This window comes from Salarias fasciatus, chromosome 4 (assembly GCF_902148845.1).
Source record: "Salarias fasciatus chromosome 4, fSalaFa1.1, whole genome shotgun sequence".
In the NCBI taxonomy this organism is placed as follows: Eukaryota; Metazoa; Chordata; class Actinopteri; order Blenniiformes; family Blenniidae; genus Salarias; species Salarias fasciatus.
The window spans coordinates 13,194,686-13,222,204 of NC_043748.1; the positions used below are offsets into that span (position 1 = coordinate 13,194,686).

General features: G+C 48.4%; 1 protein-coding gene across 1 annotated transcript; it reads right to left on the reverse strand.

Annotated features, from left to right (window-relative positions):
• Window positions 1-1,289: 1,289 nt before the first annotated feature.
• Window positions 1,290-26,832, reverse strand: bptf (bromodomain PHD finger transcription factor). The gene is made up of 31 exons (XM_030089714.1): window positions 26,328-26,832; window positions 24,361-25,183; window positions 21,437-21,657; window positions 19,146-19,322; window positions 18,824-19,006; window positions 17,369-17,557; window positions 17,200-17,255; window positions 16,204-16,556; window positions 15,943-16,074; window positions 15,503-15,632; window positions 14,545-14,680; window positions 14,180-14,455; window positions 12,614-14,093; window positions 12,417-12,541; window positions 12,169-12,297; window positions 11,932-12,082; window positions 11,710-11,833; window positions 11,355-11,607; window positions 10,270-10,403; window positions 10,065-10,176; window positions 9,773-9,975; window positions 8,569-9,688; window positions 7,059-8,473; window positions 6,877-6,959; window positions 6,392-6,617; window positions 5,741-6,297; window positions 5,486-5,662; window positions 5,201-5,393; window positions 4,893-4,977; window positions 4,351-4,537; window positions 1,290-2,174 (listed from the first exon to the last, which is right to left on the reverse strand). Exons 1-31 carry the CDS (start codon window positions 26,830-26,832, stop codon window positions 2,135-2,137), a joined length of 9,975 nt encoding a protein of 3,324 aa, XP_029945574.1. The 3' UTR covers window positions 1,290-2,134.
• Window positions 26,833-27,519: the final 687 nt, after the last annotated feature.

The window sequence follows — 27,519 nt, forward strand, 5'->3', positions numbered from 1 at the left end:
GTGCCGTCATAGATACAAAACATCGCGAGATCTCTGACGGATGCTGTTTTTTAAAAGGAATAATAAATATCCACAGATGAATAAATCAATGAGATTAAGTTATACATTTTGTCAAAAGTTCTTTGTGTATTTAAAAGATGCTACTATGGAATATACACCACTTGCAAAACATCGGGGTTACTTGGATTTTGGATGAAATCTATGGAAACCATAAAACCATAAAAATTTCACGCTGCAGTGATATTATAAGATGAAAGTATGGCATTTTAACTGAAACATGCAATTATGATTTCCTCATCTCAAACTATTTATTGAAACAAAACCCAACAACGGCGTGGCTATACACAATTGGTCGTCTGACTGGTTGACTGGACTAATGATTTAAATTTTAACACCACCACCATCACAGGTTGGCCCACAGTGACATTAGTGGCTGATGCATAGTACTCTCCTTGATATCATTTCCGCTCACTGTGAATGCACTTTCTTTAGAGAACAGCAGTGAGGCCCACTGATTCTGATGGTTTCTCTTAAATGTGCCTGGAGTTGAGTGGCATTACTCATCTGGATCTGCATTGCTCTTTTCTCAATAAAGTACCCACAGGACGTCCACTTCCATGCCTTTCTGTGGCTATTCCAGTCTCTCTGTTCAACCTGCAGATGACGTGTGCTCAGAGGACACTCGGCCTGGGAATTCCCTGTTGGAAGCCTTTGACAGAGACACTGATGTCGTTCTCACTTTGTGGTGCTAAAATGTGAACAGCATGATGGGCAGGACTATTTCAAAACCAATTGTAATTGAACTAGGATTTTCTTGTGTCTGTGTGTATGGATAATGGATCAAACACCTGTTGTGAATTTTGAAATTAACCCCTTATTAGAGAACAGCAAGATCTCCAGAGTATTGAAACACTGAACAGTTAAGACTCATAGTGTATTCAACAGTTTAAAGAAAGTCACATTGCAGTTCACCTGTAAAGGTCAAAGTGCACTCATTGTGAAATTTCACTTAGAAACCAACTACTGCTAACCTTTGCAGTCTAGTTGTATATAATTTCCACAAATCATCCAAAACCCTTTCTATAAAATCTATGAAACGTTTTAAAATATCAGCTGTATTTGCTAACATTTTTATAAATACTATTAAAAAAAAAAACAATGTACCTACGAAGAGGCATTTTTCAATTAATAACTACTTGTATATTCACATTAAATTGTTTCTTTATATGTGCAATATGTAGCATTTTAAAGGACATTTAGGTAAATACCATAAATATACATATTCAAAAAACAAGTCAGTCTTTTACATTTTATTAAGTTCCATATACATCAATATTTCTTCAGCTGTAATACAAAAAAAAAAAAAAAAAAAAGACCGTGAAAATCCGATGAATTTTTACAAACAGGCAACAACCTTCAGATCCATGGTTTCATCCTTCCCGGTCAGAGCTGTTCTTTTAGCTTATTCCCGTACTTTCAGTAGGTCACAGAAATTTGAACCAAGCAGACTACTAATGTCCAGATATTCAAACTGTCTCTCGTTCCACTTCAGAACTTCATGAAATGGGAGATTTAACAATGTTCCACTGTGATTTCTCAATTTAGACAACTTTTACACGGTGCTCAGTGAAACTCAGCCTTTGTATGATTCCTGTTTCCTATTTCAATAGACATGATGACCACAAGGATGGCCTGAGGGATTTATTTTTCATCTTTACCAGGTAAGAAAAACCAAAAAAAAAAAAAAAAAAAAAAAAAAAAAAAGACATAAAAAAAGAAAACATGGAAATATGAGAGCTCGATTAGAGTCTTTTCTCCGAGGTAAACTTTCTTCTGAAATGCCTCAGTTGTTCTCGCTCCTGTGTTTAGTCCCACAGACGAAGAGAAGGTCCGAGAGGGTCCCATTACAGCTGAAACGGGCAGAGGGGGCCGCTCTGTCCTGTGTTCAAAGCAGCAAGTGTGCTGGTTGCCCCTGGCAACAGAGGTCGAGAGGAGCAGATCCCCGCCCCAAAAAAACTCGGGTGGAGGCAGAGTCCGTCACAGAGATACAGTTTCCAGAAAAAAAAAAAAAAAAAAAAAAAAAAAAGCCATTTTCTTGGCAAGTGCATTTTGTTTGCGCAATGTGCGACGGTTTCTAAGAGGCTGAAGAAGACTGAAGCTTGTTGTTATGAGACCTACAGGATGTGGAGAGAGGGGAGAGTTGAGAGCCCTTTGCATCTTCATTATCTAAAGAAACACGCCAACAGAGACTCATTCACCTTAATGTGCAACAAGTGTCCTCTCATGCAGTTAAAATGTTTTTTTTTTTTTTTTTTTTTTAAGTTAAGGATTTCTAAAAGCAAGCAGTCCAAAGCTGACACTGAAATGACAAGATGAAGCCATGACGGAAACATTTTTTTTTTTTTTTATTGAGGAATAGATGATCAGCTTTGGTTGCAGTTTCTGGAAGACAACAACGTGAGTGGTTTAATGATGCTGTGTGCGTTACCATGTGCGCGAGAGGTCAAGGATCAGCTGACGTGACAGGCACTCAGAATGGTAAAATCTCAGGAAATTTGCAGTTTTGGTTGAAAGTCATGAACTGATTCCTGTGTTTTTCTTCCAGGGAGATGAAATTAAACAAGTGGAATTCAACTTTATAAAGACACACAGCTATTCTGTTCATTCTGTTATTTCCGACTCATATCAGACTTTCATCGCAGAGGATGAGATTCTAACCGGAGAATCTTCCGCCTTCTGATCGATTTATCCACCATGAACTTCAGCTGAAACGGATTTCAGCCAGATTTCTCGAAATATGGGTAGAAAACACTCACCCTGCTGCCTTCTCGTTACAAACGGCCTCCTGATATTATTTGTGGTAATAATAACATGAGTTGGAGTTGCCTTAACCTCACAATGAGGCGGAACTGCATCACTTACCAGTCTAAAAACCAAATGTATTCTAGTGAGAGGACAACTTCAGCACGCTAAGGCAGAACGTTCTGTATTGTCAGGGTTCTTCCTAAAACAACAATCAGATGTAGAGAGAGAGAGAGAGAAAAAAAAAAAAAGGAGGCCTGCATGGGATCCTGCAGCCATGTTGTTGTAATCAACGGGGAATGCCTTTATTATGGGAGGAATCCTCCACAACTCCAACCCGACTCCTCACTCCATCAAATAACACTATCTAATAAAAATTAGTCGCTTTGCTTTTTGTTAAAACAGTCAAGTACACCTCACGCCCTCTGTACACGATAAAACGACCACCAGCTCCGTCCGACTCAAAGACAAAGTAACATACAAAAGTTGTCATAAATATCTCTCTATAATAAAATATGCAGCTTTATATATTTTAGTCGACAGTCTCAACATAATCAACGTAGAACAGAAATAAATACAAGCTGGAACTGAGATGCATTTTAAAATCGGACTGGAGAGCGTCTCCTCGCTGTAAAAATGTCAGACTGGTTGGTTTTCGGACGAAAACAAAGCATCTCCCTCAATTACATCGTGAGCACTTGTCAACATGGCTGCAATTTCTTTTTTTCAACTGGAAACGATGATCAATTTCATGAAAACTTTGAACTGGGGGGGGGTTCGGTGAAAGCACATCAGGTGTGTTCAGTGTGTTTAGTTGGTTGTTGTTTTTTTTTACCCCCCAATTTTTGGAAGCACAAAGATTTTTTTTTTTTTTTTTTTTGGTCAGTTTTGCTAGAAAACCCCCAGCCTCCAGTCCAGACTCCAGCTAGACTGGCCCCCTTAAGAATCTGACAATCTGCAAGAAAGAAGAAAATGGGATGGCATAAATCAAATGGCATGCAGCAAAAAGGCGAACAGACACAAACGCAGGATGATACACGGTCAGGACGCAGCGGTCGGTTAAGACATCAGACCCAATGTCTTAACTTCAACAGCCTGCAGTTCTATTTAAAGGCCCACAGAGAAACATTTAAAGGTACAACGTGTGAGACTCGTTAATCCACTGGGTGGCGACAGAGAGTCATTGTAGTATTCACCTTGTGGCGGTGATATTTCAAGACTGTCCGTCCCATTAACAAGACGTTTTTACCTTTTCGGGTCAGAAAAGTTTCACAATCATGATGTCAGTTACCATGGGAACAGCAGAAACGCTGACAACGACGTCGGTAATGAATCAACAATGGCCTTAGAATGTTTTACACTGAAAATTGCCCCACGTTGTACCTTTAAAATAAACCAAATGCACACTACAGTCTACAAGTGAAGCATCTTCCACAAAAAAACACAAGTACTACACGCATGCCAGTGATACAAAAGGTGGAAATAAAAGTGAGTGAAGTGAAGAGAGCTGGCGCCTTAAAGACGTGGCGAGTCTGCGCTTCCACTCACCTGCTCGCTTTGAATCCTTTCAGCTTCTGTACAAAGAAGGCTTCGAGCACCTCGGCACACTGAAAGAAGGGCGTGTCGTTGGGGTTGTAGTAGCGGCAGTTGTCGAAGATTTTGGTCACGTCTGCCACGAACTCCGTGAGCTTGTGGTAATGTCGCTTCTGCAAACGGGTTTCCATTGTGGAAAAGTCTGCGAGCAGAGAGACACACCGTCAAATCGGAAAGAATCATTTCATTGACTGAAGCAGATTCATTACTGGAGGCTCACGCGGCACATTTTACATGTTTGAAGAACATGAGCGAACACATCAGAACCATTTTGGAGCGCTTTACATAATTAGATGGTGAATCTAGAAAAGGCTGAATCAAATATTAAAGAAGAACCGAGCTCCATTTACAATGTTTCTTCATGCATATTTACAACAGCCTGGTAAGCGTTAGCATGCAGAGGGCGAGCAGCTAACTAAAACGTCTGCGTGACGCTCAAATTTGATCGAAGTGCTGCTGGTTCAGCGGCTACAATCACTTCCTGTCGTGCGTCTCACCCATTGGCTCCTTGATCACGCGATAGTAATCAGGTGCGTCGTGGGGATCCACTGGCTCCAGGAAAGGCCACGCCATTTTGTGAGTCTGAAATGAGACAAAATGACACAATAGATTAATTTAAATGCTGACGACAGCATTTTAACTGACTGTCGAGTCATACAGAGTGTAGTGAGAGAGCTTCAAAGCTGGTGTTGATTAAAAATACCACGCTATTGCTATTTCAGGAGAATCGGGCAGCAGTTCATCTTGCTAAATGAAAATATAACTGCCATTTACTTTATTAGTTGTGCATGCACTGGTTTCCTACCTGTAACGAGCGTAATATTCTTTTCAAGCCCTCATAGTCCTTGTCGGTGAGCGGCGTGAGGACCGTCATAGCGTCTTCCGTCGACTGGCACTGCGGACACACGTACACGTCGATGTGGTTGGCCTCGCTCTGCAGGATTCCCACGCAGCGCCCGTGGTACCAGTTCTGACAGCGATCGCAGCCGATGTAGAACCTGTGTGGAGGACGATCGGCACGTTGGTGACAGAAAAAAACCGGGATCATTTTTGAAAAAAAGGAATAAATCGCTGATCTGAAGAGCATTACTGCGATTCGTCATATGGCGTCCGGCAGATACAATACAGCTCCTCGCTGCTTCCTCCCTCTTGTCCGCGTTTACAGTCGTTACACACAAAGTCCTCCAGCTTCTTGGCCTCCTTTTCAGTGATGCCAACGCAGGCGCCGTGAAACCAGTTGGAGCACAGGTCACAGCCGATGTAGAACCTGAGGGGAAAGCCGTTCGGTTATTTGTGTCTCACGATGACATGCGGCGAGGAGAGAGCAGCAGAAGTGTTTTCTTACTTAGACTCGTCGTAGGGCGTCTTGCAGATACAGTACAGTTTGGTGTCCTTCTTGTGATCCTTTGAGGTAGAAGAGAGCTTCTTCTTCTTCTTGTGTTTCAACGAGCTGGAGTCTCTCTCTTTCTCCCGGTCCCGGTCTCTGTCCTTGTCCCTGTCCCGATGTCTGTCCCTCTCCCTCTCTCGCTCCCGGTCTCTGTCCCGGTCTCGATCGCGGTCTCTGTCTTTGTCTCTGTCTCTGTATCGGTCTCTGTCCTTGTCCCGCTCCCGTTTCTTGTCCTTGTCGTGGTGCCTGTCCCGGTCCCGGTTCCTGTCCTTGTCTCTGTCGTCCTCCCTCTTGCGTTTGTGGGAGGAGGAGGAGGAGGAGGGTGGTGAGGTCACTGCGTGGCTGCCGTGAGAGGAATGTGTTGAGTGTGAGAGATGTGAGGAGGAGGAGGAGGAGTGGGGCGAGGAGTGTGAAGAGGTCTTCACTGTAGCGGCGGCGGCGGTGGCCTGGGCGATGGCGGCTCGGGCTTTCTCTTTTTCTCTCTGTAGCCTGGCGATGTCCCGCCTCAGCTCCTCCTGAGACCAAAACATGAAGATTCATTAAAAACAAAATAAATAAAAGAGCCTCATGCTCCAACTCCTCCTGTGAATGTGTTGAAGGTGTAACTACCTGGACTTGCAGCTGCAGCTCCTTGTCCAGCAGCGCCCTCTTCTTCAGGATTTCCGCCTTCAGCTGCTCCTTGTGCTTGTACAGCAACGCCGTCAGCTTGGTGGCGTTCTGCTTGGAGCGCTTCTGCTCCACCACCTCCTCCTTCTTCCTCTTCTTAGCTGCCTGCTTCTCGTCCTTCTCGATCTTGTCGAGGATGAACTTCATCACCTGGTTGCACACAATCATCCTGCGGACGGAGAACAGATCCTGTCTTAACAAACCTCTAACATTTTATTGACAAATGAAAGATGGGAGGACGACTCCAACACACCCAGAGAGAGAGACACACTATTAACCCCAAATTCACTCTTGTCAGATATTGTGAAAGACTTATGGATCTGGATTTGTTGCCGTGTGACGACCAGGTCTATTAGATGACTTTGGCAACTTTAGCAGCAGGTCAAAAAATAAGATTGTTTTTAATTCAACAGCTATTGAGTCCAAACCTCTGGTTCTCCTCCCGCTCAGCTGCAGCCAGGGACTTCCTCTGCTTCAGCTGTTCGGCCGTTGCGTTCTGCTTCACTGCCACCTGCCATTAAAGATGTTTTCTTGTTACCAAACAGTATCGAGACCTACCGCTTTTAAATGCTGTTGGAAAACATTCGGTTCGTCTCCATTTGAGTCACACCTGCTTCTGGATGCCGTCTGTGGAGCTAGCCACCTGCAGATTCTGCTCTTTCTGTTCCCTTTTCGTCTCGTGGTGTTTCTTTTTCTTTGGTTGCTGTAGCTGTTGTTGCTGCTGCTGTTGTTGTTGTTGTTGTTGTTGTTGTTGCTGTTGCTGCTGCTGCATCCTCTGAAGCTGCTCCTGAACGCTCGCTGGCGCCTGTATCGTCACCATATTCTGTATCTGGTGGGCCTGAATCGGTCCTCCGGCTTGTTGGATCTGGATAGGTAGTTGTAGTTTGATCTGCTGGGGAACAGCGCCGCCCTGCTGCTGTGCCTGGGCCTGGATCTGGGCCTGGATCTGGGCCGCCACGTGCGGCGGCAGGGCCGACAGCAGCTGGACGGGCTGCTGGAGGCCCGGAACGGTGATGAGCTGATGCCTGATGGGAGACTGGACCTGAAGCTGGGGCTGTGTTTGGGTTTGGTTCTGAGGTTGGAACTGGACTTGGAGCTTGGCCTGGGTTTGGACCTGGAGCTGCTGTGGGACTTGGGTCTGCTGCGTGGACTGGACTTGAAACTGCGCTTGGGCTGGAACTTGAGCGTGTACCTGTGGTTGCTGCTGGGCCTGAGCTTGAATCTGGCTTTGTTGCTGGAACTGGACCTGAACCTGGGGGTGGAGCTGGGTTTGGATCTGGGACTGCGGCTGAAGCGGAGTTTGGGCCTGAGACTGAACCTGAGGCTGGACCTGGAGCTGCGGCTGGATCTGAGGCTGCTGCTGGGCCTGAGGTTGGGTTTGCGGCTGAGTTTGAAACTGGTACTGAGGCTGGACCCTGGCCTGGAACTGGGCTGGAGCTGGGGCCTGGACCTGGGGCGAGGTTTTGGTTGGGGACTGGAACTGCACCTGAGGTTGAACGGGGGCGACGGGCTGCGCCGGGGCTTGGGCCGGCTGCTGAGGTTGCGGCTGAATCTGCGTCCGAGGCTGAAACTGCACTCGGACCTGGGGGTGGAGCTGAGCTTGTGCTTGGAGCTGCGCTTGAGCTTGAATGTGTGGCACTGGCTGGACTTGGCCGCCGGGCTGGACCTGGACCTGCGTGCAGACGGGGGCTTGAGGCTGGGGCTGAAGCTGAGGCTGCGGGGGTCTCAGGGCCGTGACGACGGAGGAAACCGGTAATCCCTTCACGTGAACCTGCACGGCCGAAACTGGAATTTGGGTCACTTGCTGCACGGAGACGACGGCGGGGTGCTGGACTTGTGCTTGAGTGTGGGGCGTCAGTGATGCCTGAGGCAGAGGGGTCCCGGGGGAATGTGTGGAGCTGGACGACGGGCTGGAGGCGGGAACGGGCGGAGCAGCAGCCTGCTGGACTGGCTGCACTAAGGTGTGAAGTTCGGATGATGCAGGAGCCCAAGCTTGAGGCTGCACGGTGCCCTGCTCCGTCAGGGCTGCAAAAAAACACACAAACAAGGAAAATTCATTTGGAATAGTTACCGGTGAATCACCACCACTGGACGCGTGAGGACGGTCTGGGTTTTCTCACCTGGCACTGATGGTGTTGTAGAGGTGGCTGTGACCGGCGTGACCACAGCGTTCGCCACAGCAGCGTGGAGCGGGACAGGAGCCGACGCTTGGATTTGGGTTAGAGCTCGGGCCGGGGACGGGACGGCGACTTGGGTCGACACGACGGCGATGACGGGAGCAGAGACCGGCGCAAGAGCAGGGGTGGGAACCTGGACCGGTGAGGGGAGAGAGGCAGAGACGGGCGGCTGGACCGGGATGGCGGCCGCCTGGGGAGCAGCCTTGAGTGGGGACACGACAGCGGGAGGGGCAACAAGCATCTGGCCCGGGGGAGAGGTCAAGCCTGGGGCGGGACTGAGAGCTTGCACCTGGGCCTGGGGTTGAGGGGTGACTTGTCCTATGACCGGGGGAGAAGCGGCGGTGTGGGATTGCACAGAGAGTGAGCCTGGTGTGAGGGGAGAGAGCTGGTTCTGAGGCATCATGGGGGATTCAGCTTGATTTTGTGCCGGTGCAGAAGTGATCGTTTGCTGACTGGTAGCGGGAGCTGCGCTCAGTGCCGGGGAAGGCGCCGACACCGCCGCTTGGGGCTGCACACCGACAGAAGCAGGCGTGGAGGCCTGGGTTGCAAGTTGTGGCAAAGCGGGCATGGGGGAGGACATTTGCGGCTGCGGGGGGACAAACGGCGGCGCGGCAGGCGAGACTTGTGTTTGCAGCGCGGCGTGGGCCGCAGCCTGCGGTGGTGACGCCAACGGGGTCTGCACGGGAACAGGAGCCGAACCGGGCACCTGCATTGGACCCGCCGCATGCTGCGGTGCGGGCAGCGGTGCCGTCATCTGTGTCTGGGCGAAGGTTGAGGGCGTGGTCTGGACCTGTGCGGGGGCTCTTGCCAGGGTGGATATCTGGGTTTGGGGGGCGGGGGCGGGCTTGATGGGGGCCGGTGTCGCTGGAGCCACAGTGGAAGCTGTTGAGGACGGGGCGGCGGGAGTGAAGAGGAAGCGCTGGACCTGGCCGTTGGGCATGGCTGCTTGCATTAGCTGCTGACCGGGGCCAGGGATGACAGTCACGCCCTGGGGAATGATTTGCAGCTGGCCCTGCGTCTGGCCTTGACCCTGGATCACCACCGTCAGGCCCGGGTTTCCTCCCTGCAGTGCATCAAAGAACACATCAAAGTTAACGACACGCACGAGTTCATAGTTTAAATGTAAAAACATCAGATTGTCCCTTACCTGTGCACTCTGCGTTAGCTGCATGAGCTGAGCCATGGTGAGTTTGACTTGACCCTGCTGGGGTCTCTGAGGCGCAGCCTGTCCCGGAGCGGTGGTGGCTGCACAGGGCGATGCCCCTGGACCCGCTGCTCTCTGCACAGGGCTGGAAGCAGGGACTGCAGGCTGGACACGTCCCACCTGGCCGGCCGCCTGCTGAACTTGGCCTGGACGTGACGGAGATTTAGCAATTAAGCTTAACTTGAAGGCACGTCAACGATGGTGGCTTCTGTGTTAAAGTGAAAATCATGAGCACCTGGTTGAGCCAATCCTGAACCTTTAACCGCTGCTGAGCCCATGGAGGCAGGCGGGGTGAGAGGCTGGTTCATGGTGGTGACCGGCTGTGTTTGGCCTCCTGCTGGGGCGGCCTGTGAAAAACAAAAAGAAACAGTAAATGTCGAGCTTGATCGTTATCTTCCGGTCAAATCTGTAGAAAGGCAGCAGTGAAACGCAGTAGAAACCTGTTGCGGAGAAGCTGAGGTGGAAGTCGCGGCTCTGAGGTTGATGCCAGTTTTGGGATGTAGTGTGCTGTACGTCCGAAGGTTTGCAGGAGGCCCAGAGGGGAAAATGCCAAGAACTTTCTGCTGGACGACACCTGTCGATAGGAGGAATTGCATGAGGACGAGAGCAAATAAGCACTGAGAGAATGAAGCCGTGCAGGTCAGCAATGTACAAAATTGGCAAAGCATGCATTGTGTGTGTGTGTGTGTGTGTGTGTGTGTGTGTGTGTGTGTGTGTGTGTGTGTGTGTGTGTGTCTTTTCATTAAGAAGGGATTTCTATAGCTTTGGCCAACTGTCGAGATGCAAAAAAAAAAAAAAAGAAAAAAAAAAGAAAGAAAAGACACTCGTGATTTCTTCTCAAGCTCGGTGCCAACACGTCACGCCACAAAGCACGTCCCTGCCATCTCCACCATCCATTCTGGCGAGCCAAAAAAACCGGGACACATGGATGACACTCATGCTCCCTACCTCCTTGAGTAGTGGGCATGTTGAGCGTGACAATCTTGCTGTTAGCGGGCAGCGGGAGTTTGGCGGCGAGGACTTGGCCCGCCACAGTCACTGGGCTGCCAGCGATCTGGAAGGTTTGCTCTGAGGTGGTGATGCTGCTAGCCACCGTGCCGGCGGGGGCTGCAAGACACACCACGCCACCTGCGGTCAGGTGTGCCTAACAAGGGCCGCGGCGGCGGCCAGTGCGCGGCTGTGGTGTCCACCGCGAGATCCCAGTCAGCAAAAGTGACCGATTCGCCCAAAAAATTTGGGATTTATAATGTTTTTAAACCTCTGTATAGAACAGACTAGATTTTTCGCATTGGGTTAAAAGTGGACACCACTGGCCACATTGTCTTTTTAGTGAAAATGGAAAACTGAGACAAAAATCAAAAAGTTGTGACAAGTCATGCCAATGATCAAAAAAATAAAGATCGAAACGGAAGAAGAAAAAAAAGATGAAAAAATTAAAAAATGAATGAAAAACTCCTTTTTTGTCGTCCTCTTTCTGCCAGATGATGCTTGAGGAAAACCACTCTCAGACCTTCCACCTGCTCACCTGAACTGCTGCTGCTGCTGTTGTTCTGACCCTGTTTGACCCAGGAAGCAAACGACTGATGGAAGTTCTTGTCCTGCTGGAACGAGACCGGGGAGCCCAGCTTGGAGGCCAGGACCATCTTGGTCCCGGGCGTCACTTGGCCGGTCCTCAGGCTGCTGGACGCCGGGGTGCTGGGGGAGCTGACTGAGGAGGTGGGGGTGGTGGGCGTGGAGGTGGGGGTGGTCGTACCGGGCCTCTGCTGCTCCAGACGTTTCTGAAATTAAATGTTGAGAAAGACGTCAGATATAGAGTTATAGAAAGAGGCGAGTCGTAGTTATGGTTGAGTTCAGAGTGTGTGTGTCTGCGCTCCCCCCACCTGCTGTGCAGCCAGTCTGGCCTGCTTCAGCTGGTTCTCCAGGTGAGCCTTGACGTCCTCTGCCGTCTTCAGAGTCGCTCCGCTCTTTGAGGGATCCACACCCTGCGACTTCTCCTTTTCCAGTCTGTTCAAAGAGAGAGGAAAAAGAGTTAATGCGGTGAAACTACCTCAGGTGATACTGGGATGAAAAAGTCAAGAGGAAAGTCGGTCTGTTTGTCTCACCGCTCTGAAAAGGCTCTGATCTCCCACAGCTCCAGTTCCTCTTCAGGAACCCACGTCTCCACGGCGATGGGCCCCGTCAGCTTTGTCGGTTCTTGCTTTTTAGGCCTCAAAGCGCTCGAGCGCAAGCCTTTCCTCTGCGGAGTCGGGGTTTCTACCCAGAGGAAGTAGGAAAGAAAGTGAAAATGACATCTACAAAATGTTTGTTTTACTCGTTTGCTGAATTCTGGGATGGCTCACCTTTGGGAGTTTCTCTGTTTCCGAGGGGACAGATGATCTTCCTGATGCAGTACTCCGAGCGGATGCCGTACGGCCCCACGTCTTTTCGCTTTATGATCTCCGTCGTGATAATGTCGGTGTCTGTAGTTTCTTTGATGAAAACGCAGATTCAGTTATTAATTTTTGCAACGCAGCAAAATTATTGTCAGTACATGAAGCTACATAGATTAAAAAAAAGAAAAAAATTTCTCAAAAGGGATCTTTCCCACCTTTCCGTGTTGTACCGACGGAAGCGGAGGGCTTCACGGCCATGTCGTCCCACCTCAGGCAGGCCCACAGCAGCCTCAGCATCAGACTGACTCCTGCCAGCGACCTCACGGTCTGGAGACGGTATCTGAAGAACAACGGGAGACATGAGCCACTGACAGCCACACTTCAACCGCCTGCGCTCAGCGACGTCTCTCACCTCCACGTGATCCCAAAGGTGGGCCGAGGCGAAGGGTAGGGCCAGATATCCAGGGCAGGCTTGGCGTTGTAGTTGAAGATGGGCACCTCCCTGATGCCCCCCTTCCTGGCCAGCCGCTTCAGGTCGTCGTTCGGCAGCACGAAGATGCTCTTCTTGCTGCTCTTGGTGACGAACTTGCGGTAGGACGGCAGAGCCGTGCCCGAGCGCGCCTTCTTCGTTCTGGAGAACTTGAGGAGGCTGACTCGATCTTTGGTGGAATACTCCTTACTAATTGTCATGGCGCTGGTCCCGGTGCTGACTTTAGTGTCGGACAACGGAGGTCTCACCTTCTGGGGGAGAGTTGCTCCGGCGGTGGAAACAGCGGAACCTGTGCAGGCTGCAGCCTGAGATGTGACGGCAGGCTTGCTGCTGGATGAGTCAGACGTCGGGGGGTTTTGAGGCTCGGATGTGGAGATGTTTGCCGTGACTGAGGTCTTCGAATCTTCACTGCTGGAGCAATTTTCGGTTTTATTACTTACCGGGGGGGAGGGGCTGGAGGGCTGGAGCTTAGTGTGATTCTGCCCCTCACTGTCGTCTCTCTCTCCTACATGGTTTTCTAATTTTGGGACTTTGAGGGGAGGCGGATGACCGACGCCGGCCACGTCGTTTTGAGACAGGTTGCCGTTCATCAGAGACTTGACGGGCTCCTTGACTTCATCTTGGAGGAGACCGGCTGGGTCAGAGTTGCTGTTTGGGTCTGAGACCAGGCTTTTACCATTCACCTGTAACGGATTGGTCTTGTTTGCGCCCTCGGTGCTGTCGGAGTCGCTCTGCCCGCTGCCCTGGTCCACCTCTTCATACCCACGCTTCTTCGGATTCTCCGGCACTCGGTTCACCTCCTGCTTGTCGTCTTCGGCCGTCTCCGACACGCAGTTGTTTTTACTGGTGAGCTCCGCGCTCACTAAGGGTCCCCCGTTCACTTCTTTATGGGCCTCCCCGCCGTTCCCGTGCGCGGTGCCTGCCTCCGTTTGTTTGCTCTGGCTGGGAGCTGCAGGGTCCGGCTTGACGTCTGCGCTGTCGGTCTTCGCCGGCGGTTTTTCCTCCTCAAAGTGAAGCTTTTTAACCACGCGGTCTTTAATTTGGAGGTGATCAGTCTCCTCTACTTTCACAGCAGGCTGCTGCTTGCTCAGTGCGGATCCTTCCGTCTTGACGCCGGCGCCGGGCTTTGTGCCGATCATTTTGGACAAAGTCGTCTGCCTCAGCCGCTCCAGCCTCTGCTTCTCTTCCAAGGTGAACTGCTTGACCCGGCGCTCCAGGAGCCCGTCCAGCTTCGAGGGCTTGACCTTTTTCTTATAAGCCGTCCGAAGCTGAAAGCCCTCGCTCACATTCACAACGTCGTAGTAGATCTTCGACGCCGCCGTCTCCTCCTTCTTGGGCTGGTCGTGTATCTTGGCTGGCTCTTCCATGGCAGGCGAGGCCGGGCCTTTATGTTCAGCTTCATCTACGACAGAGCCAAAGGGGTCGGTGAATGACGGCAAATTAAAGAGGCAGAAAAAGCGAAGAGATAAACTGATGTCGGACTTTTACCTTTCTTCTCAGCTATTTCAGCTGTTTTGAGGTCGACGTCCATTTGCTCCTCCTCCTTCTTCTCATTTACGCTGTTGCTCTGCTCCTCCTCTGCAGGTTTTTCTTTCTCCTGTGAGGCCTGAGGTTTGATGTCCTCTGAGGAGGCGCTCTGAGTCGACACGGGGATGGATTCCTTCTCCTTTCCCTCTGCTGCCGTGTTTGAAGTCTCCGGCTTTTCAGAACCTGCTGACTTTTTCTTGTTTGTGTAAACTGCTGCTTTTGCCTTTTTCATTTTAGCTGCAATAAAGACAGCAAAACAAGATATATTAACTCAAACTATCTGCAGCAAGAGATTTAACTGTTGTGCCGGTTGGTCCAGCTCTTACCCTCCAGTTCTTTGCGGTAGTTCACATTTGTGTTACCCGGCAGCTTCGGGAGAAAACGCGGCACCCGAGTCTTACTGACCCAGTTCCAGCCTCCATATCCCGTCACCCGGTACTCCTCCCCCTTCTGCTTCCACACCTACATAAGGAAAACACATTTTCGCAACTGTATCAACAACACAAGTATGGAGAACAAATCTCAAAGTTTACATTTATTAAAAATATCAACACAGCTCCGATACACAGCTGCTTTGCCTTTTTAGTGCACTTGTTTATGGAGTCTTTAGTATCAGTAGTTCCGCCCAGTAAGGTGCATGGAGAGACTTTTTCAACTATTATGTAATAATTGAGTTTCCAACAGGAAATCCACTAAAAGTGCTCAAAGTGAGGAAGACGAAGTTGGAAAAAGTGACTGTCAAGTCAGCAGATAAAAACATTTTGATGGCTGAGTCTGTGAAAAATGTTGCAACGTCTTTGAAAACGTTCAGATTTTCGGTTGCTCTGTTATTCAGATCAGCACAAACGATGAAACGCAGGATGGAAACCAGTGAGAGCTTAAAATAAGTAGCTTCAAATTTAGCTGTAGGGTTTGGCTGAGTGTTTCTGTCCCTTTGATCATCGTTCATGTCAGCAGATATTAAACTGTTCTGCAGAGTTTTAGGTTAAAAAAAAAAAAAACAACAAAAAAAAACACAATAACATATCACTAGACCTAAAAATGTATTGCAAAATATCGGTGAACTTCACAATACAGCCAGGATTAATGTGTGAACTGATGTGAAGAGTTCACTGTAGCTTTTACGGACTCTGGGTGAGACTACTGAAGCAGAAAAACTGAGTGAGAAGGTAATTCTCTCGCTTTAAGGACACTCCAGAAACAAAGGCTGAAGAATCAGCCTGAACAGCATGAAGCCTTCTGAGTCGAGCTGATGGACACATGAAAAGACGCTGGACTTTTTACCTGATGCTTGATGGGGATCGTGTACTTCACCCACGTGGCCTGCTGCAAAGTCTCCTCGTCCTCCAGCTTCTTCTCGCGCTTTTTCACCTTCTCTTTCTCCTCCCGCTCCATGGAGGTCATGCGATGGAGCCTGAGGCAAAAGCAGCACAAAGATGTGAGGAACATGAGCAACAACGGATGAGTTACTGCTGAATCTCTGCTCCGTGGGTCTTTAGGAGACTGCATGATGTGTTCAGATGGACTGGATTGATTGTTTTGAAAAACATTTAGATGGCAAACTTTGGTGTGTGCATCATAATGTGAATGTTTGTGAAGAAACCACATGATGATCTAGATACAGTATGAACTGAAAATTAATACAAGAACAAATACTCTCAGGCTATAAGTGCAAACATTATACGTTTATCTCACACAGAGTGTTTTTTAAGTCTTCCTTTTACCTTGTGTGTCCAAGAGAGTCTTTCCACACAGGCAGCATGACCACCGGTTTGATGGCACACTCCAGTATCGCCAGGGCGAGCGCAAACTCCCTCGCTTTGCTGCACATCTGCACCGCCTTGTTCCAGTTCGTCCTGGAAAGCCAAAGACAAGTTAAACCTGTTTCTTCCCCTAACTTGTTTCAAGTACAAATGAAGATTTACGTTTTATTCCTGAAGTGATTAACGGACATTTCAGGAGGTTGGACGCGGCCCGAGGTGTACCTGTGCGACGCCCAGTTGGGATGCATGAAGGGTCCGGGGACGTTGGTCTCCAGCTGGATGATGGTGAGGCGCAGGGTGGTGACGGTCAGACTTCTGGAGCCGTGGATGGAGCCGCTCCACTTGAACTCGGACGCGGTGGTCAGGCTGAACTTGTGGGAGAGGTGGCGCCGCTTGTCGTGGTCCTCGCGGTGCTGGTGCTTGTTGAGCGCCAGGACGTTGGTGCTGTACTGGTTGTGGTAGACCCTGTATTTGCTCTCCTGGCCCAGCTTGAACAGGTTGTTCACGTTCAATACCAGGTCCTTCTTGGCCGGGGTCGGGCGAGACGACTCGCCGTCGGAGCAGACGGGAGACGACTGAAACATGAGAGAAATCTACGAGTTGGCAAAAGTTTTGAAGGGCCTGATCGACACCGTGTAATCAATAACAGCTGCAGTTTACATGGATCATCAGTAATCCACTTAAAATTATATTAGATTAGCTAGAGTTTTTTTTGGGGGGGGGGGGGGGGGGGGGGGGGGGGGGAATTAGGGAAAATTACACAAATTTGGCAATGTGAACAAATGAAAGTCTTTCTCGGAGTTGTTTTGAGAAACTTTTGTCAAGTTTTTCCAACTTTGTGTTCATCGTGGTTTCACTTCAAATTACATTAAAGCAACTTTATACAATGTTAGTGTGAGATTAGCTGTTTATGACTCAACCAGAGTCCATGTAAACAGCAGATCAGACTCCTTCCTTCTGTCTGAGTTTTATTTTCCACAACGCTTCGCGCGCTTTGAGGGAAACATGGTCGAGCACAGAAGTCTGGCGCGACCAAATTTGTCTTTAATACTGACGGAATCTTTCAGTCTCTTTCAGAGGACACAACAAAATTAGTTTGGATTGTTGACTAGTTTATGAAGCCAGTAGCCTGGACAAGGAGTCACATCAGAGAAGGAAACTCCAGGCCTTCTTAAAGGAAGTTAGTTTTGTAATCAGGACCAAAGTCTTCTGCCTCACCTCTTTGCTGTCTGTGGCCGTTTGGTTACTCGTCTTCACCCTTTCATTATATTCGTCTGTCAATCAGAAAGCAAACAACACCGTGAGTCAGCAATTTAAAACAAACAGACTGGCTTTACAGTCAGCGTATAGTTAATGTTTACATTTTAAAGTTTATTCCCATGGTTACCTGTTCCGTCCTGGCTGGTGAAGGAGGACTGGGAGGACCTGTCGGCCAGCTCAGGCGGCTCCGGCTTCTTCAGGCTCGAAGACGCTGAAGGCGGGCTGCTGCTGCTGGTCGCTTCAGGCTGAGATGACTGCTGCTGTGGCTCGTCCGCCGGCGCCGCTTCACTGTTGGACTCTGCTTTATTATCCTCATCTGGAGAAATGCAGCGGGAGAGAGTTAAAAGCAGCTGTGACAGGAGGTCGAGGTTCAACTGAAAGCTGAAGATGAAATAAAGACGGCATCTGTGCAAAAAAACCCAAATCATGCCGTTGTAGTTTAAGTATTACAGTCGGGTTATTATTGTTAGCATTTGCTGTAAATCTTGCACAACAGGCGTTAACTCATGCGTTAGAAACGCCACAGCAACATAAGCATGAAGCGGATCAGTTCAGCTGGACCCAAAAAGACCATCTTAGAGGAGAAAAAGCTCCCGAACATCCACCACAGACCGTCCACCTGCTGCAAAGCCAAATTAAAAACAGCAGCTCTGCTTCTGAGCGGTGACGGGAAACTGTCCCGCGTGTGTCTGCGGCTCTTTGTTGCCGAGGTGGCAGGTGGGGGCTCGCAGGCAGAGGGGGCCCTTTGTCCTGGCGAGCAGCAACCCACCCGAACGCCCATGAATTGGAATGAGAATCAGGCAGTGCCGGAGACAGACGTGGCGGGGCTTTCGCTGCCAGGGACGCCGTCGACAGCAGTGCCAAAAACCTGCTTTTCAAGACCGCGAGCGCAGCAGACAATTAATATACGAAGGAAAAAAAAAAAAAAGCTCAGGAGAAGAAATGAATGCAGCACATCTGATGAGCAACGGAAGACTTTAAAGCTCGAGAAGCCGAACACAACAGTCTCGGATTTAGAGAGCATCGGGCAGTCAATTCAAATCTTTAATTCAAAAACTCTCTAAATGTGCTTCATCAGCTCTGTACTATTTCCTACTGGTTACTGAGTCAAGAGTGTCTGACAATCTCATACGTTTATTAATAAATTAATACAAAAATGTTAATTATTAAAATTACAATTGACAGCTTATAAAAAAACAACGATCAAATATGTTTACATGCCGGATAAATCATTACTGAGGCGTCTGCTGATGATAGCACTCAGACTGCTGATGTTTAAGCAAAGGAGAGGAAAGGGATGGTTAAGGATCTATTAGTAGTGTTTGGTTTGAAATTTTTCTGCAAATTTAAATAGCTTTGTTTAGATGCTCCTGCACTTCAGAAATAATTCTTTTTTGACAACTTCTTCATCACTGCGTCACAGAAATATTCGAAACATCAGTTATTCTGATGATGGAGGTTGCAGGTGAGGTTATGAGCAGAGGGATGAAGATGGATGCGCAGCCCAGCAGCAGGATGAGGATGAGGATGAGGATGCAGTTTGAGGATGACAGCCGGACTGCAGATCTTCAGATCTGAGTACCTGTCCTCTCCTGCTGCTCCTCCGGAGGGGGCTCCCCGCTCTGCAGGCTCCCACACTGAGCAGGCTGCGTTTCCTTGTTCGAGTCCCCGGACTCTGTTTGAGGCACGGCTGAGTCCTGGGCGGCAGAGCCGGGGTCGGGGTCCGACACAGAGCTCCCCTCCGCGGCGGGGGGAACGCTGGCCGCTGTGGTACGACATACATACGAAGGGCAAAGAGCACCGGCGGAGTCAGAGGACTTGATACGTGAGATGATCGAGGGAATTCGCGGTTTACGGGAACTCGCAGCACGTTGGAGAAAACTTTCAACACGTTTCATTTTTACCTTCTGAAGCAGCGTCTCCTTTCGGCTCAGCAGCCTGGAGCTCCGCGTCGTCCTGCTGCGCCGTCGCCTCAGCGGCTTTCTGAGCCGGATCCGCCGAGCCGCTCTCTGCTTCCTGCTTCAGCTCGTCCGCTTTCCGCTGAGCTTCCCGCCTCACCCTCAGACGCTCCGCGACCACGTCTGACCAACAGGAGGAAACGCTCACTTTTAGAGGGATGAAAGGAAACTGTGACAATGACAATTTCAAACACAGTTTATATTAAAGTAAATACACTGTCTGGGTAAAAACAGATTACAGGATGGAGTGGAGATAACATTTATGGTCATCTCCTCAGTTTAAGTCTGTAGAGCAATTGCACAAAAATAAAAATGTTGGATCAAAAAAAAAAAAGTCTTAGATGACAAGTTAAGAGAGTATTTAATAATTCCTACATGACATATTGCAAATATTTGCTTTGCCTGAACACTGTTTGTTCAAGTATTGATTCTTATTTATAATTTCAGCTCAAATGTCCTTCCATACTCGTGGAAGAAATTGATTAGTGTTTTGGAAGACATATAGTCAAGAGTTTTTAAAGGGACGAGTAGCAGAGTGGGATCATTTCACAAAACAACAGAATGAGCAGAACACAACATGAAGAAGGCTCGAAGTTATTACAACATGTGTGAGGAAATGCAGCGTTAAGGCTCATTTATACTCAATATACACATGAAATTGAATAAGATGCTTTCGAACTGTATTTTTCTGCATGAACACTACTGTTTTTATGGAATATATCTTGGCGTGGATGTTACACTACACCTCCACTGGGGGCAGCTCTGAATCAAGAACAACACTTTTCTGTGGCAACAGAGCAGCAGATGTGTGAACAAGGACAGGTTTGGAGGACAGGTTCAAGATGAAGGATCCCTTTGGCCCATTCAGGCTCAGCGAATAAACTGAGAATGCCGGATGTCAAACACTTCCGCAGCTGTACTTTCAGACAGAATTCATGAAGGGAACTTTTGACCATCGAACGTCGCTGATCAGAGCTGCAGAACACAGAGTTCCCATCCTGCAGCAGCCCGTGGTGTTGTGTGACTGCAGTGTCGAGTGACTGAGACACGGCGTCAGTTCGGTGATTGATGGATTTGAGGAGAAAAGACCACAATGGATTCGTGTGCTTCAGTTTCCAGTGAGAACTGGTGTACATTTTGATATATTATTTCAGGATGCTACGCTTCTTTCAGCTGATCACACTGTGTGCAGCAGCTAGGGACAGATGTTCTATAGTTAAACACTTCACTTGATCCATTCCCACATACAAAAATAAACAGTATGAATTTGTTTGAAGGCATTTGTTACGGTCCTTAACTTTAATTTTTTTCTCTGCCAACCCTTCTAAATTAAGTTGTTCCCCTGCAAAGATCTGAGAAAAGGCAGGATCTTGTCCCTCAGAAGTCCAAACTCTCCAGAGAACATCGTTCCATAAATATATTTCTCACTGAGGCAGCAGCAGCCATGTCCCCAGCAGCTCTAACCACCAAACGCACCGTGCAGGCAGCACAGAGGAGCAGCAGCACTGGGCCTTTAACCAATGACGAAAAATGTCAGCAACACGCATAAATCATTTTTTTTTTTTTTCACTGCAGCGGCTTCACAAAAAACACATTTTCTTCCACTTCAGGCAGCAGAATACCTATTCAAAGCTCCAGCTCTTGACACGGCGCCAGAGGCGCAGTCTTAATAAAACACGGCACCTCGCTGTCTCCCTGAGAACTGGACTCGGGCAGCTTGGTGACAGGCACAGGAAAGACTGTTAGAAAAACATAACAGATACGGCGAACGGGAGCCTGCCGAACCGAAACGGAAACTGCTGGCGTAGTAATGAGAAGCCTACCAACTGCTCCGACTCCTCAGAGGAAGGCTGAGGAGGGGGGGGAACTGTTGCTGACAGAACGTGAGGCAGGAAGAAGAAGAAGAAAAAAAAAAAGCCGCACAGAGCCAACCGCCATCGACACAACATCTGTAGCGGCCCGAGGTGGGAAGAAGCTCTGATGTAAACACAAAGAGGGCGTCAGTCACACATGATCTGATCATTAACTGTCTGATCAATGACTGTCCCTCGTACGGACATCAGTCCGATTGACGTCAAACCACCAGGACTCTTCAGAGAGCGGATCGACTAGTAACACACTGCTGATACGAAAACGGTACACCAGCTGGGACCACTGGAGTTTTAATAATCTTCAATAATGTTCAGACGTATTAGTAACTCTAATCAAGCACTGGCGTGTTTCCATGGGGTCAGTACCGTTAACAGCAGTGAGGTAGGCTTTATTGCTTCCGCGGGCTTTGTTGGTGAGGTCCTCCGTGATGTCCATGTGAGCGTGGACCTCCTCCTTCATCTCTTCCAGGGTGGCGTGAAGGTCCGACTCCCAGTACTCCTTATCCAGGCACTGGACCAGCTCCTCCAGCTGCACCTTGCTGCTGTAGTACCAGATCTTTTTCTTTTCGTGCTCCCCGTCCTCCTCGCTGTGAAGTGAGAGCAGAATAGCAGTAAGAATAGTGTTAACTGCGGTGAATAATGAATTCATCAGTCAGGATTTGCAAGAAACCAGAAAAGGGTTCAATCAATTGCCCAATAAATGATGAATTTCATGAACTTGCTGGGGGGGAATTTGCATGTTTTGTCTGCTGGATAAAGCATTTACATGTAGAGAGGAAAAACTGTGATTTTGGCTGTTTGCATCTGGTTCTGCATATTTCATTTCTTTGGTTATGGCTTAGACCACTTTTTATTTTTCCCCACACAGTCAAAAGGTCACGATGTGTTTACATATCAAGCTACATTTCCTCATCACTACAAAGAGAAAGTGAGACATCAGTCAGGAGTATGACCCTCCTGTGACACAGACCCGTCTTCCCGAAGTGCAGATGTTGCTGCAACTGCTGCGAAAACCCATCATCTGCTGAGGTGATAAGAAAACCTTCGCAAGTGAAGGACGCTGCTGCTGTCACTGAGTCAGATCGCGCGCACTGAAGGACGCTACTTCCAAAACATTCATGTCTGAGAGTTCAGACAATATTCAATTATAAGTCTTTACATGAAAAACGCTAGGTGCCGTGACTTTACTGTCACGTGTGACTTTGTGCACGTTTATGTACGAGCATGTGAAAGAGGAAGCTGTCAGTGCTTTACATACACACCAGTGTGACACAAAACAGTTTAAGTGGCTTGCACAAGAAAGCTGTAAGTTTAGACTTAAGCTGCTGAGGCCTCGGTGCAGAATGATATTGCTTATTTCTAAAGACGTTAAGATTATCAGGTTGGAGATAAAAGTGTCAAGGACAGGTTATACAACACATATGCTCATTGCTACCCTCCTGCTGCACACCGGCTCAAGTCCTCGCATCTATTTTTCCTCCGGAATCGAAAAGATTACAAAGCTCCGTCACATGCAATCTGTGAGACGAATGAAAATCACCTCTTGTTTGCAAATACAAAGCGAAAAAACAACAATCTGCGGGTGGGAAGGAATCGAGGAAAAGCAAAGCTGTCAATAGAGATAAAGAGCCTGGACCGCAGTTATCTTCTGTAATCTCAAAACAAACAATCGAGTGAATTTGTGGAAGCTCGTTGTATCCAAGTGATTTTCTTTCGGTTTCATTCTGCAGCTGTTTCACATTTCAGGCTGAAACAGCGTGAGAACATCTTCCAATGAAGCTGCCTCCAGTGTGTTTCGTTTTTATCATGAGTATGTTTCACAGAGACGTTTAATAAGCCTGGCTGTATTACCACATGGGTCACGAGCAGCTTCACAGCTCTGTGTTTCATCACATTGGTGACAAGTTCACAAACTAAGAAGCAAAGCTTCAACTCAAAACTAGAACAAACTCATACAAGGAAAAACATTTGTCATTTCTGCAGCTTTCTTTCCACAGGCTCGGCCACAGCAAGTCATTTCATCTCACATTGGTTAGTTTTCGCACTTGTTCCTGCTCTGTCATAACCAAGATTTGAACCCTTGACCTCAAGCTTAAGCTCAAGATTTAACTGAAGGCGCCACCAGGGAACATTTACACCGCACTGCTCGCAGTTCCAGTTTCAGCATTCTCGCCTCGCAGCTCGAAGACACAGCACTCACTCCGTGCAGAGTTTGCATGTTGCTTCTGTGCATGCGTGTGTATTCTCTGGGCAATTCCACAACCAGAATTGGAAATCCACTTGACAACAAATCTGATTCTGATACAGTGTCTCGTTATTTAGAGATTCTCCAACCATATGGAGGCTCACTCCAGCAGCGAACAGACAAGACATTGTGACGCAAATAAAAGCAACAATCTTCAGTTTCTGTCATTTGTAAGGAAGGACGTTGATCACCGCTGTTCGCTGCCTCTCAAAACTGAACTGAAATATGTTGATCACTCTGTAACCTTTATAACTAAAATCACAGTGGTTTAAATCTTCAGTTTCAAGTTTCCCAGATTTTTTTGAGCACATGCTGCATAACAGATCCCTATATAAAAAGGTTCAGTTGAACTGAGCATTGAGTTGTTATAATCACTTAAATAGGTACAAAATAATACTGTATCAAAGTTTGTGTTTCTACCTGCTTATATCCACAGCCTGTGGGAGCAAGCGGTTCCACTGGACTTGGTATCTGTGCATTATTATTAAGAAATATCTAAATGCATCTCTGAAAAACTGCAAACAAAAATCACTGAGATGTTTCAGTTGATGCTGAACAGCCAAAGAACAACACAACAGGACACCGGTTATCTGCAGAAGTGCTTTGTGAACTTCAAAGATAAATCCTGTGGAGTAGTGGTTCCTATTTTTGCCTCATAGCGAAGGAGTCCTGGGTTCAAGTCCAGCTTAGGTTTGTGGGACATTGTGTGGTGTTTACATGTGTTAGAGGCTAAATGGAGATTCTTAATAGCATGTCGGGGTGAATGTAAGTGGGAGTTAGAGTCTCTGTGGGGGTTGGGGGGAGGGGGGGCAACTCTCCCTCCCTCCCATGACCCTACACTGGATGAAGCATTACAGGAGGTGGATGAATGGTACTTGTCTGTTTGACACCTGGATTGAGCTGATTTGATGACATTTGGAAAACTTTGGTTTAAGTTTTTTGATCTCTCTTTTAAGATCCCTGACTCACTGACTGTGATGTGCTCCACTAAATAAACCACAGGTAACTCTAGCACAACATAACAGCACCGGCGGTCCAAACTTACACAATAATCCTTCTATTCAGGAACCAGTATTTCCTCTGGTGCCGGTCGTATCCGATTGGCTCCTGGCGGATGTAGGGTCTGTTTTTCTGTGCCTCTGTCACACAGTCTGTGACCCCGGGCACTTTGTGGGCCACGCAGATCTCGCACTGCCACTCGTCTTCTGGGACCGCCTCCAGAGGCGGCTTCACGCACTCCAGGTGGTACACCGCCGAGCAGGTCTCGCAGCACAGCAGGTCGCCCAGGCGGTGGCACACGCGGCAGTGGTCGTCGTACTGCATGCTGCCGTCGGACATGAGCTCCTCGCGGGCAATGTTAGTGGTGAGGAACTGGTCCACCAAGAACTGTAGCACCTTGACCTTACCCTTGAGGGAACCGAAGGGGTATTCGTCCGCCTCCTGGTACGGCAGAACATGATGGTACTCCTGGTCGCTCTCGCAGTATGCCCGCAAAACCTCCGGCCATGTCATTCCATCAATAAAGTACAAAGTGGAGTTGACGCTGTCCTTGAGGTCAGCCGGGCCAAAGGTAGTATTGGAGGAGTCTTCTTCCCGGAGAATGGCCTTCAACAGGGAAATGTGGGTCTCTGCTATTAAAGTGCACTGCTCCTGACCTACCAGCGCCGCACAAAAGTCCTCGAAAGAGAAGGGGGACAGACGCAGCACCGTGCTGAAGTTCCGCAACACCTCGTAGATGGAGGTGGCGTTGAGTAGCTCCTCGTTGGGCACCAGGAGATCCTCGGAAGAGTCGGGAAGCTCCAGGGAGGGGATCTCCTTGTTCTCCAGAGTGGGAGTACGAGGCCGAGGAGCCCTCAGCTTCTTCTTTCCTGTGGGACACACAACATGCACAGCTGTCAACTAAATGTTTCATGGAAACAATAACAACTGTTGAAATGAGTGACACAGAAACCACGTTTCACGGTTACATGTCACTCATTGTGTCTGCTTGCCTGTACTTTTCTCTTCCTCTATCCCCTACCCCAACCAGAACTAGAGACAGTCCACCTCTGAGCCTGGTTCTGCAGGCTTCCTCCTATTTAAAGGGGGCTTCTCTTTTCCACAGTCACTGGTGTTATGTTAATGGTATTGTTTGGGTTTAACAGTTAAAGTGCCATGAAATGACTGTGTTGTACCTGGAGATACATAAATGAAAACGAAACCTAAATGTAGTAGTTTAGTTCATTTCAAAATCACATGGACAGCCTGTGATGTCTCACTTCAGTTTTAGGGCTGCACCTCATTGGCTGTGCCGGTTCAACACATGGTCGCTGTCATTAAGAACCAAATGAGGCTGCCTCATCCTCCTGCAGGAAAACATAGCTGCCCTGCAACTTTATATTTGCTAAAATGTCACACTGTAGCTACCATTGATTGTTTAGCATAAATAAACTGGCCATCCCAGACAGAAATAATGCTCTGTCAATTATAGTGTCAAAAAATGACAGGCATGCTAACAGGGCTAATTCAATTAGCTAAAATGTTTTCTTGTCTTGTTATAAATAGCTTGAACAAAAAAATTCAATTTCCAAATCCTACAATAACAGTGACAACTTAGAGCTGGATAAGGAGACATAAAAAGTTAACTTCATCCAGCTTACACAGACTCAACATAGCAGGCAGCTAATTTCGCCTGCTAACGTTAGCATGCTAGCAGCTAAGTTGATGCGAGCATTTCCAGCTCCATGCTCCCGGTTATTATTCGATAAATGTGTGTAAATATGGTGATGAGAGAGCGTGGTGGCACCAGGTGAGCTGGTGATAACACCCCGGACCCGATCCACCTGCAGCGGCTTTAATGAGAGGACTGCGGCCTGTGTTCATACAGTGTGCATTCTCCATTTTGAACAATAACCTTACTGCTTCAGCACTCATCACTAACAGCGATCGGGTGGCTTCAACTGGGGGCTTTTCCCTCTCCATTCCCCCTGCGGTGCATGCTGTGACACCGGTGTGATGGCGGTGTTTATTTACCCGGAGTGCTGGCGTGTGTGCTCTGACTCCGAAAGCTGCTCTCCGTACAGTAGCTGGCATCATCCTCCTCCTCGTCTAGCACATCATCTTCCAGGCAGTCAGAGTCCTCTTTGAGGGCCTCTTCTTCCTCCGACTGGGGGTCCTCCTCAACAAATTCGTCCTCCTCCGACCTCAAACTGACAGCGTCGTCCTCCTCCTCGCTCTCGTGGTCGTCGTAGACCACCGTCTTGGAGGCAGTGGTCTTCCTCCCTCCGCGGCCACCTCTGGCTCCTCTGCCGCCGCCGCCACCTCTCCCTCGTCCCCTGCCCCGTGTTGACGTTGCGGACCCCGCTTTCCTCTTTTTGGCCGACTTCGGGGGCTCCCTGGTGGGGCTCTCCACGTCCTCATCCCCGCTGTCCCTTAGCCGGGGCTTGGGAGTCCTCCTGGGTCGTAAGCCCCGGGCCGCGGCCGGGGACGGCTCCTCGGTTTGTAGCGGTTTGGGCGGCCTGCCCCTTTTCCCTCTCATGATAGGCGAAATCTATTATTTTACGATCCCAATGCTTGCGGTGGTTTAGCCAGCACGGACGCGAGCGAGAGTGGCACCACCACGAAGCCGAAGCGGTGAGGGTTCAGAGAGCGGTGCGACCCCGTGAAGCCCCCGCGTCTGCTCGGGTGGGAAAGCTCAAAACGTTAGCCCGGCGTCCCGTTCGGGTTCGCCTAGAGCCGCCATTTTTCCTCTGCTCCTCCGAGGCTGAACAAACAGCAGGCCCTCTCGAGCGGTCACGTGGTGCGCTCCGATCCGCTCCGCCGTAACAATGACCCAGACTACCAGCGCCACACTTTACTCACCTTTTACTGTTTGGATATATTTTTAAAACTAATTAACGCCATTGACAAATTAACAAGAAAATGTCAGTTTCTGCGACAGGCTACCTTTCATTTCCATAGTTACATTTATATATAACAAACACCATCACATTCAAAATATGGTGCATTTTCACGCCAGTATTAGTAGGTTCACGGCAGATCTATTAGATTTTATTCTATTTTTAGATCACGTGCACCATAGATATTAATTTAAAACCAGTTGTCACAAAAATATTAATTGGCTTCATACATAAATGTGTATGTGACGTTACAGTACTACAATAAAACATATGGTTCAACCCATTTGTGCCTTTTTGGATAACTGCACGGGAATAAAGCAATATTT

What these genes read in the sequence shown, in the direction of transcription:
- bptf (XM_030089714.1), bottom strand. Translation starts at nt 26,832, where the DNA reads ATGAGAGGGAAAAGGGGCAGGCCGCCCAAACCGCTACAAACCGAGGAG. An exon ending in ATCAGAGCCTTTTCAGAGCG is followed by an intron (nt 11,834 to 11,931) that starts GTGAGACAAACA and finishes CTCTTTGAACAG; the next exon opens with ACTGGAAAAGGAGAAGTCGC. An exon ending in CCAGACTGGCTGCACAGCAG is followed by an intron (nt 11,608 to 11,709) that starts GTGGGGGGAGCG and finishes ATTTAATTTCAG; the next exon opens with AAACGTCTGGAGCAGCAGAG.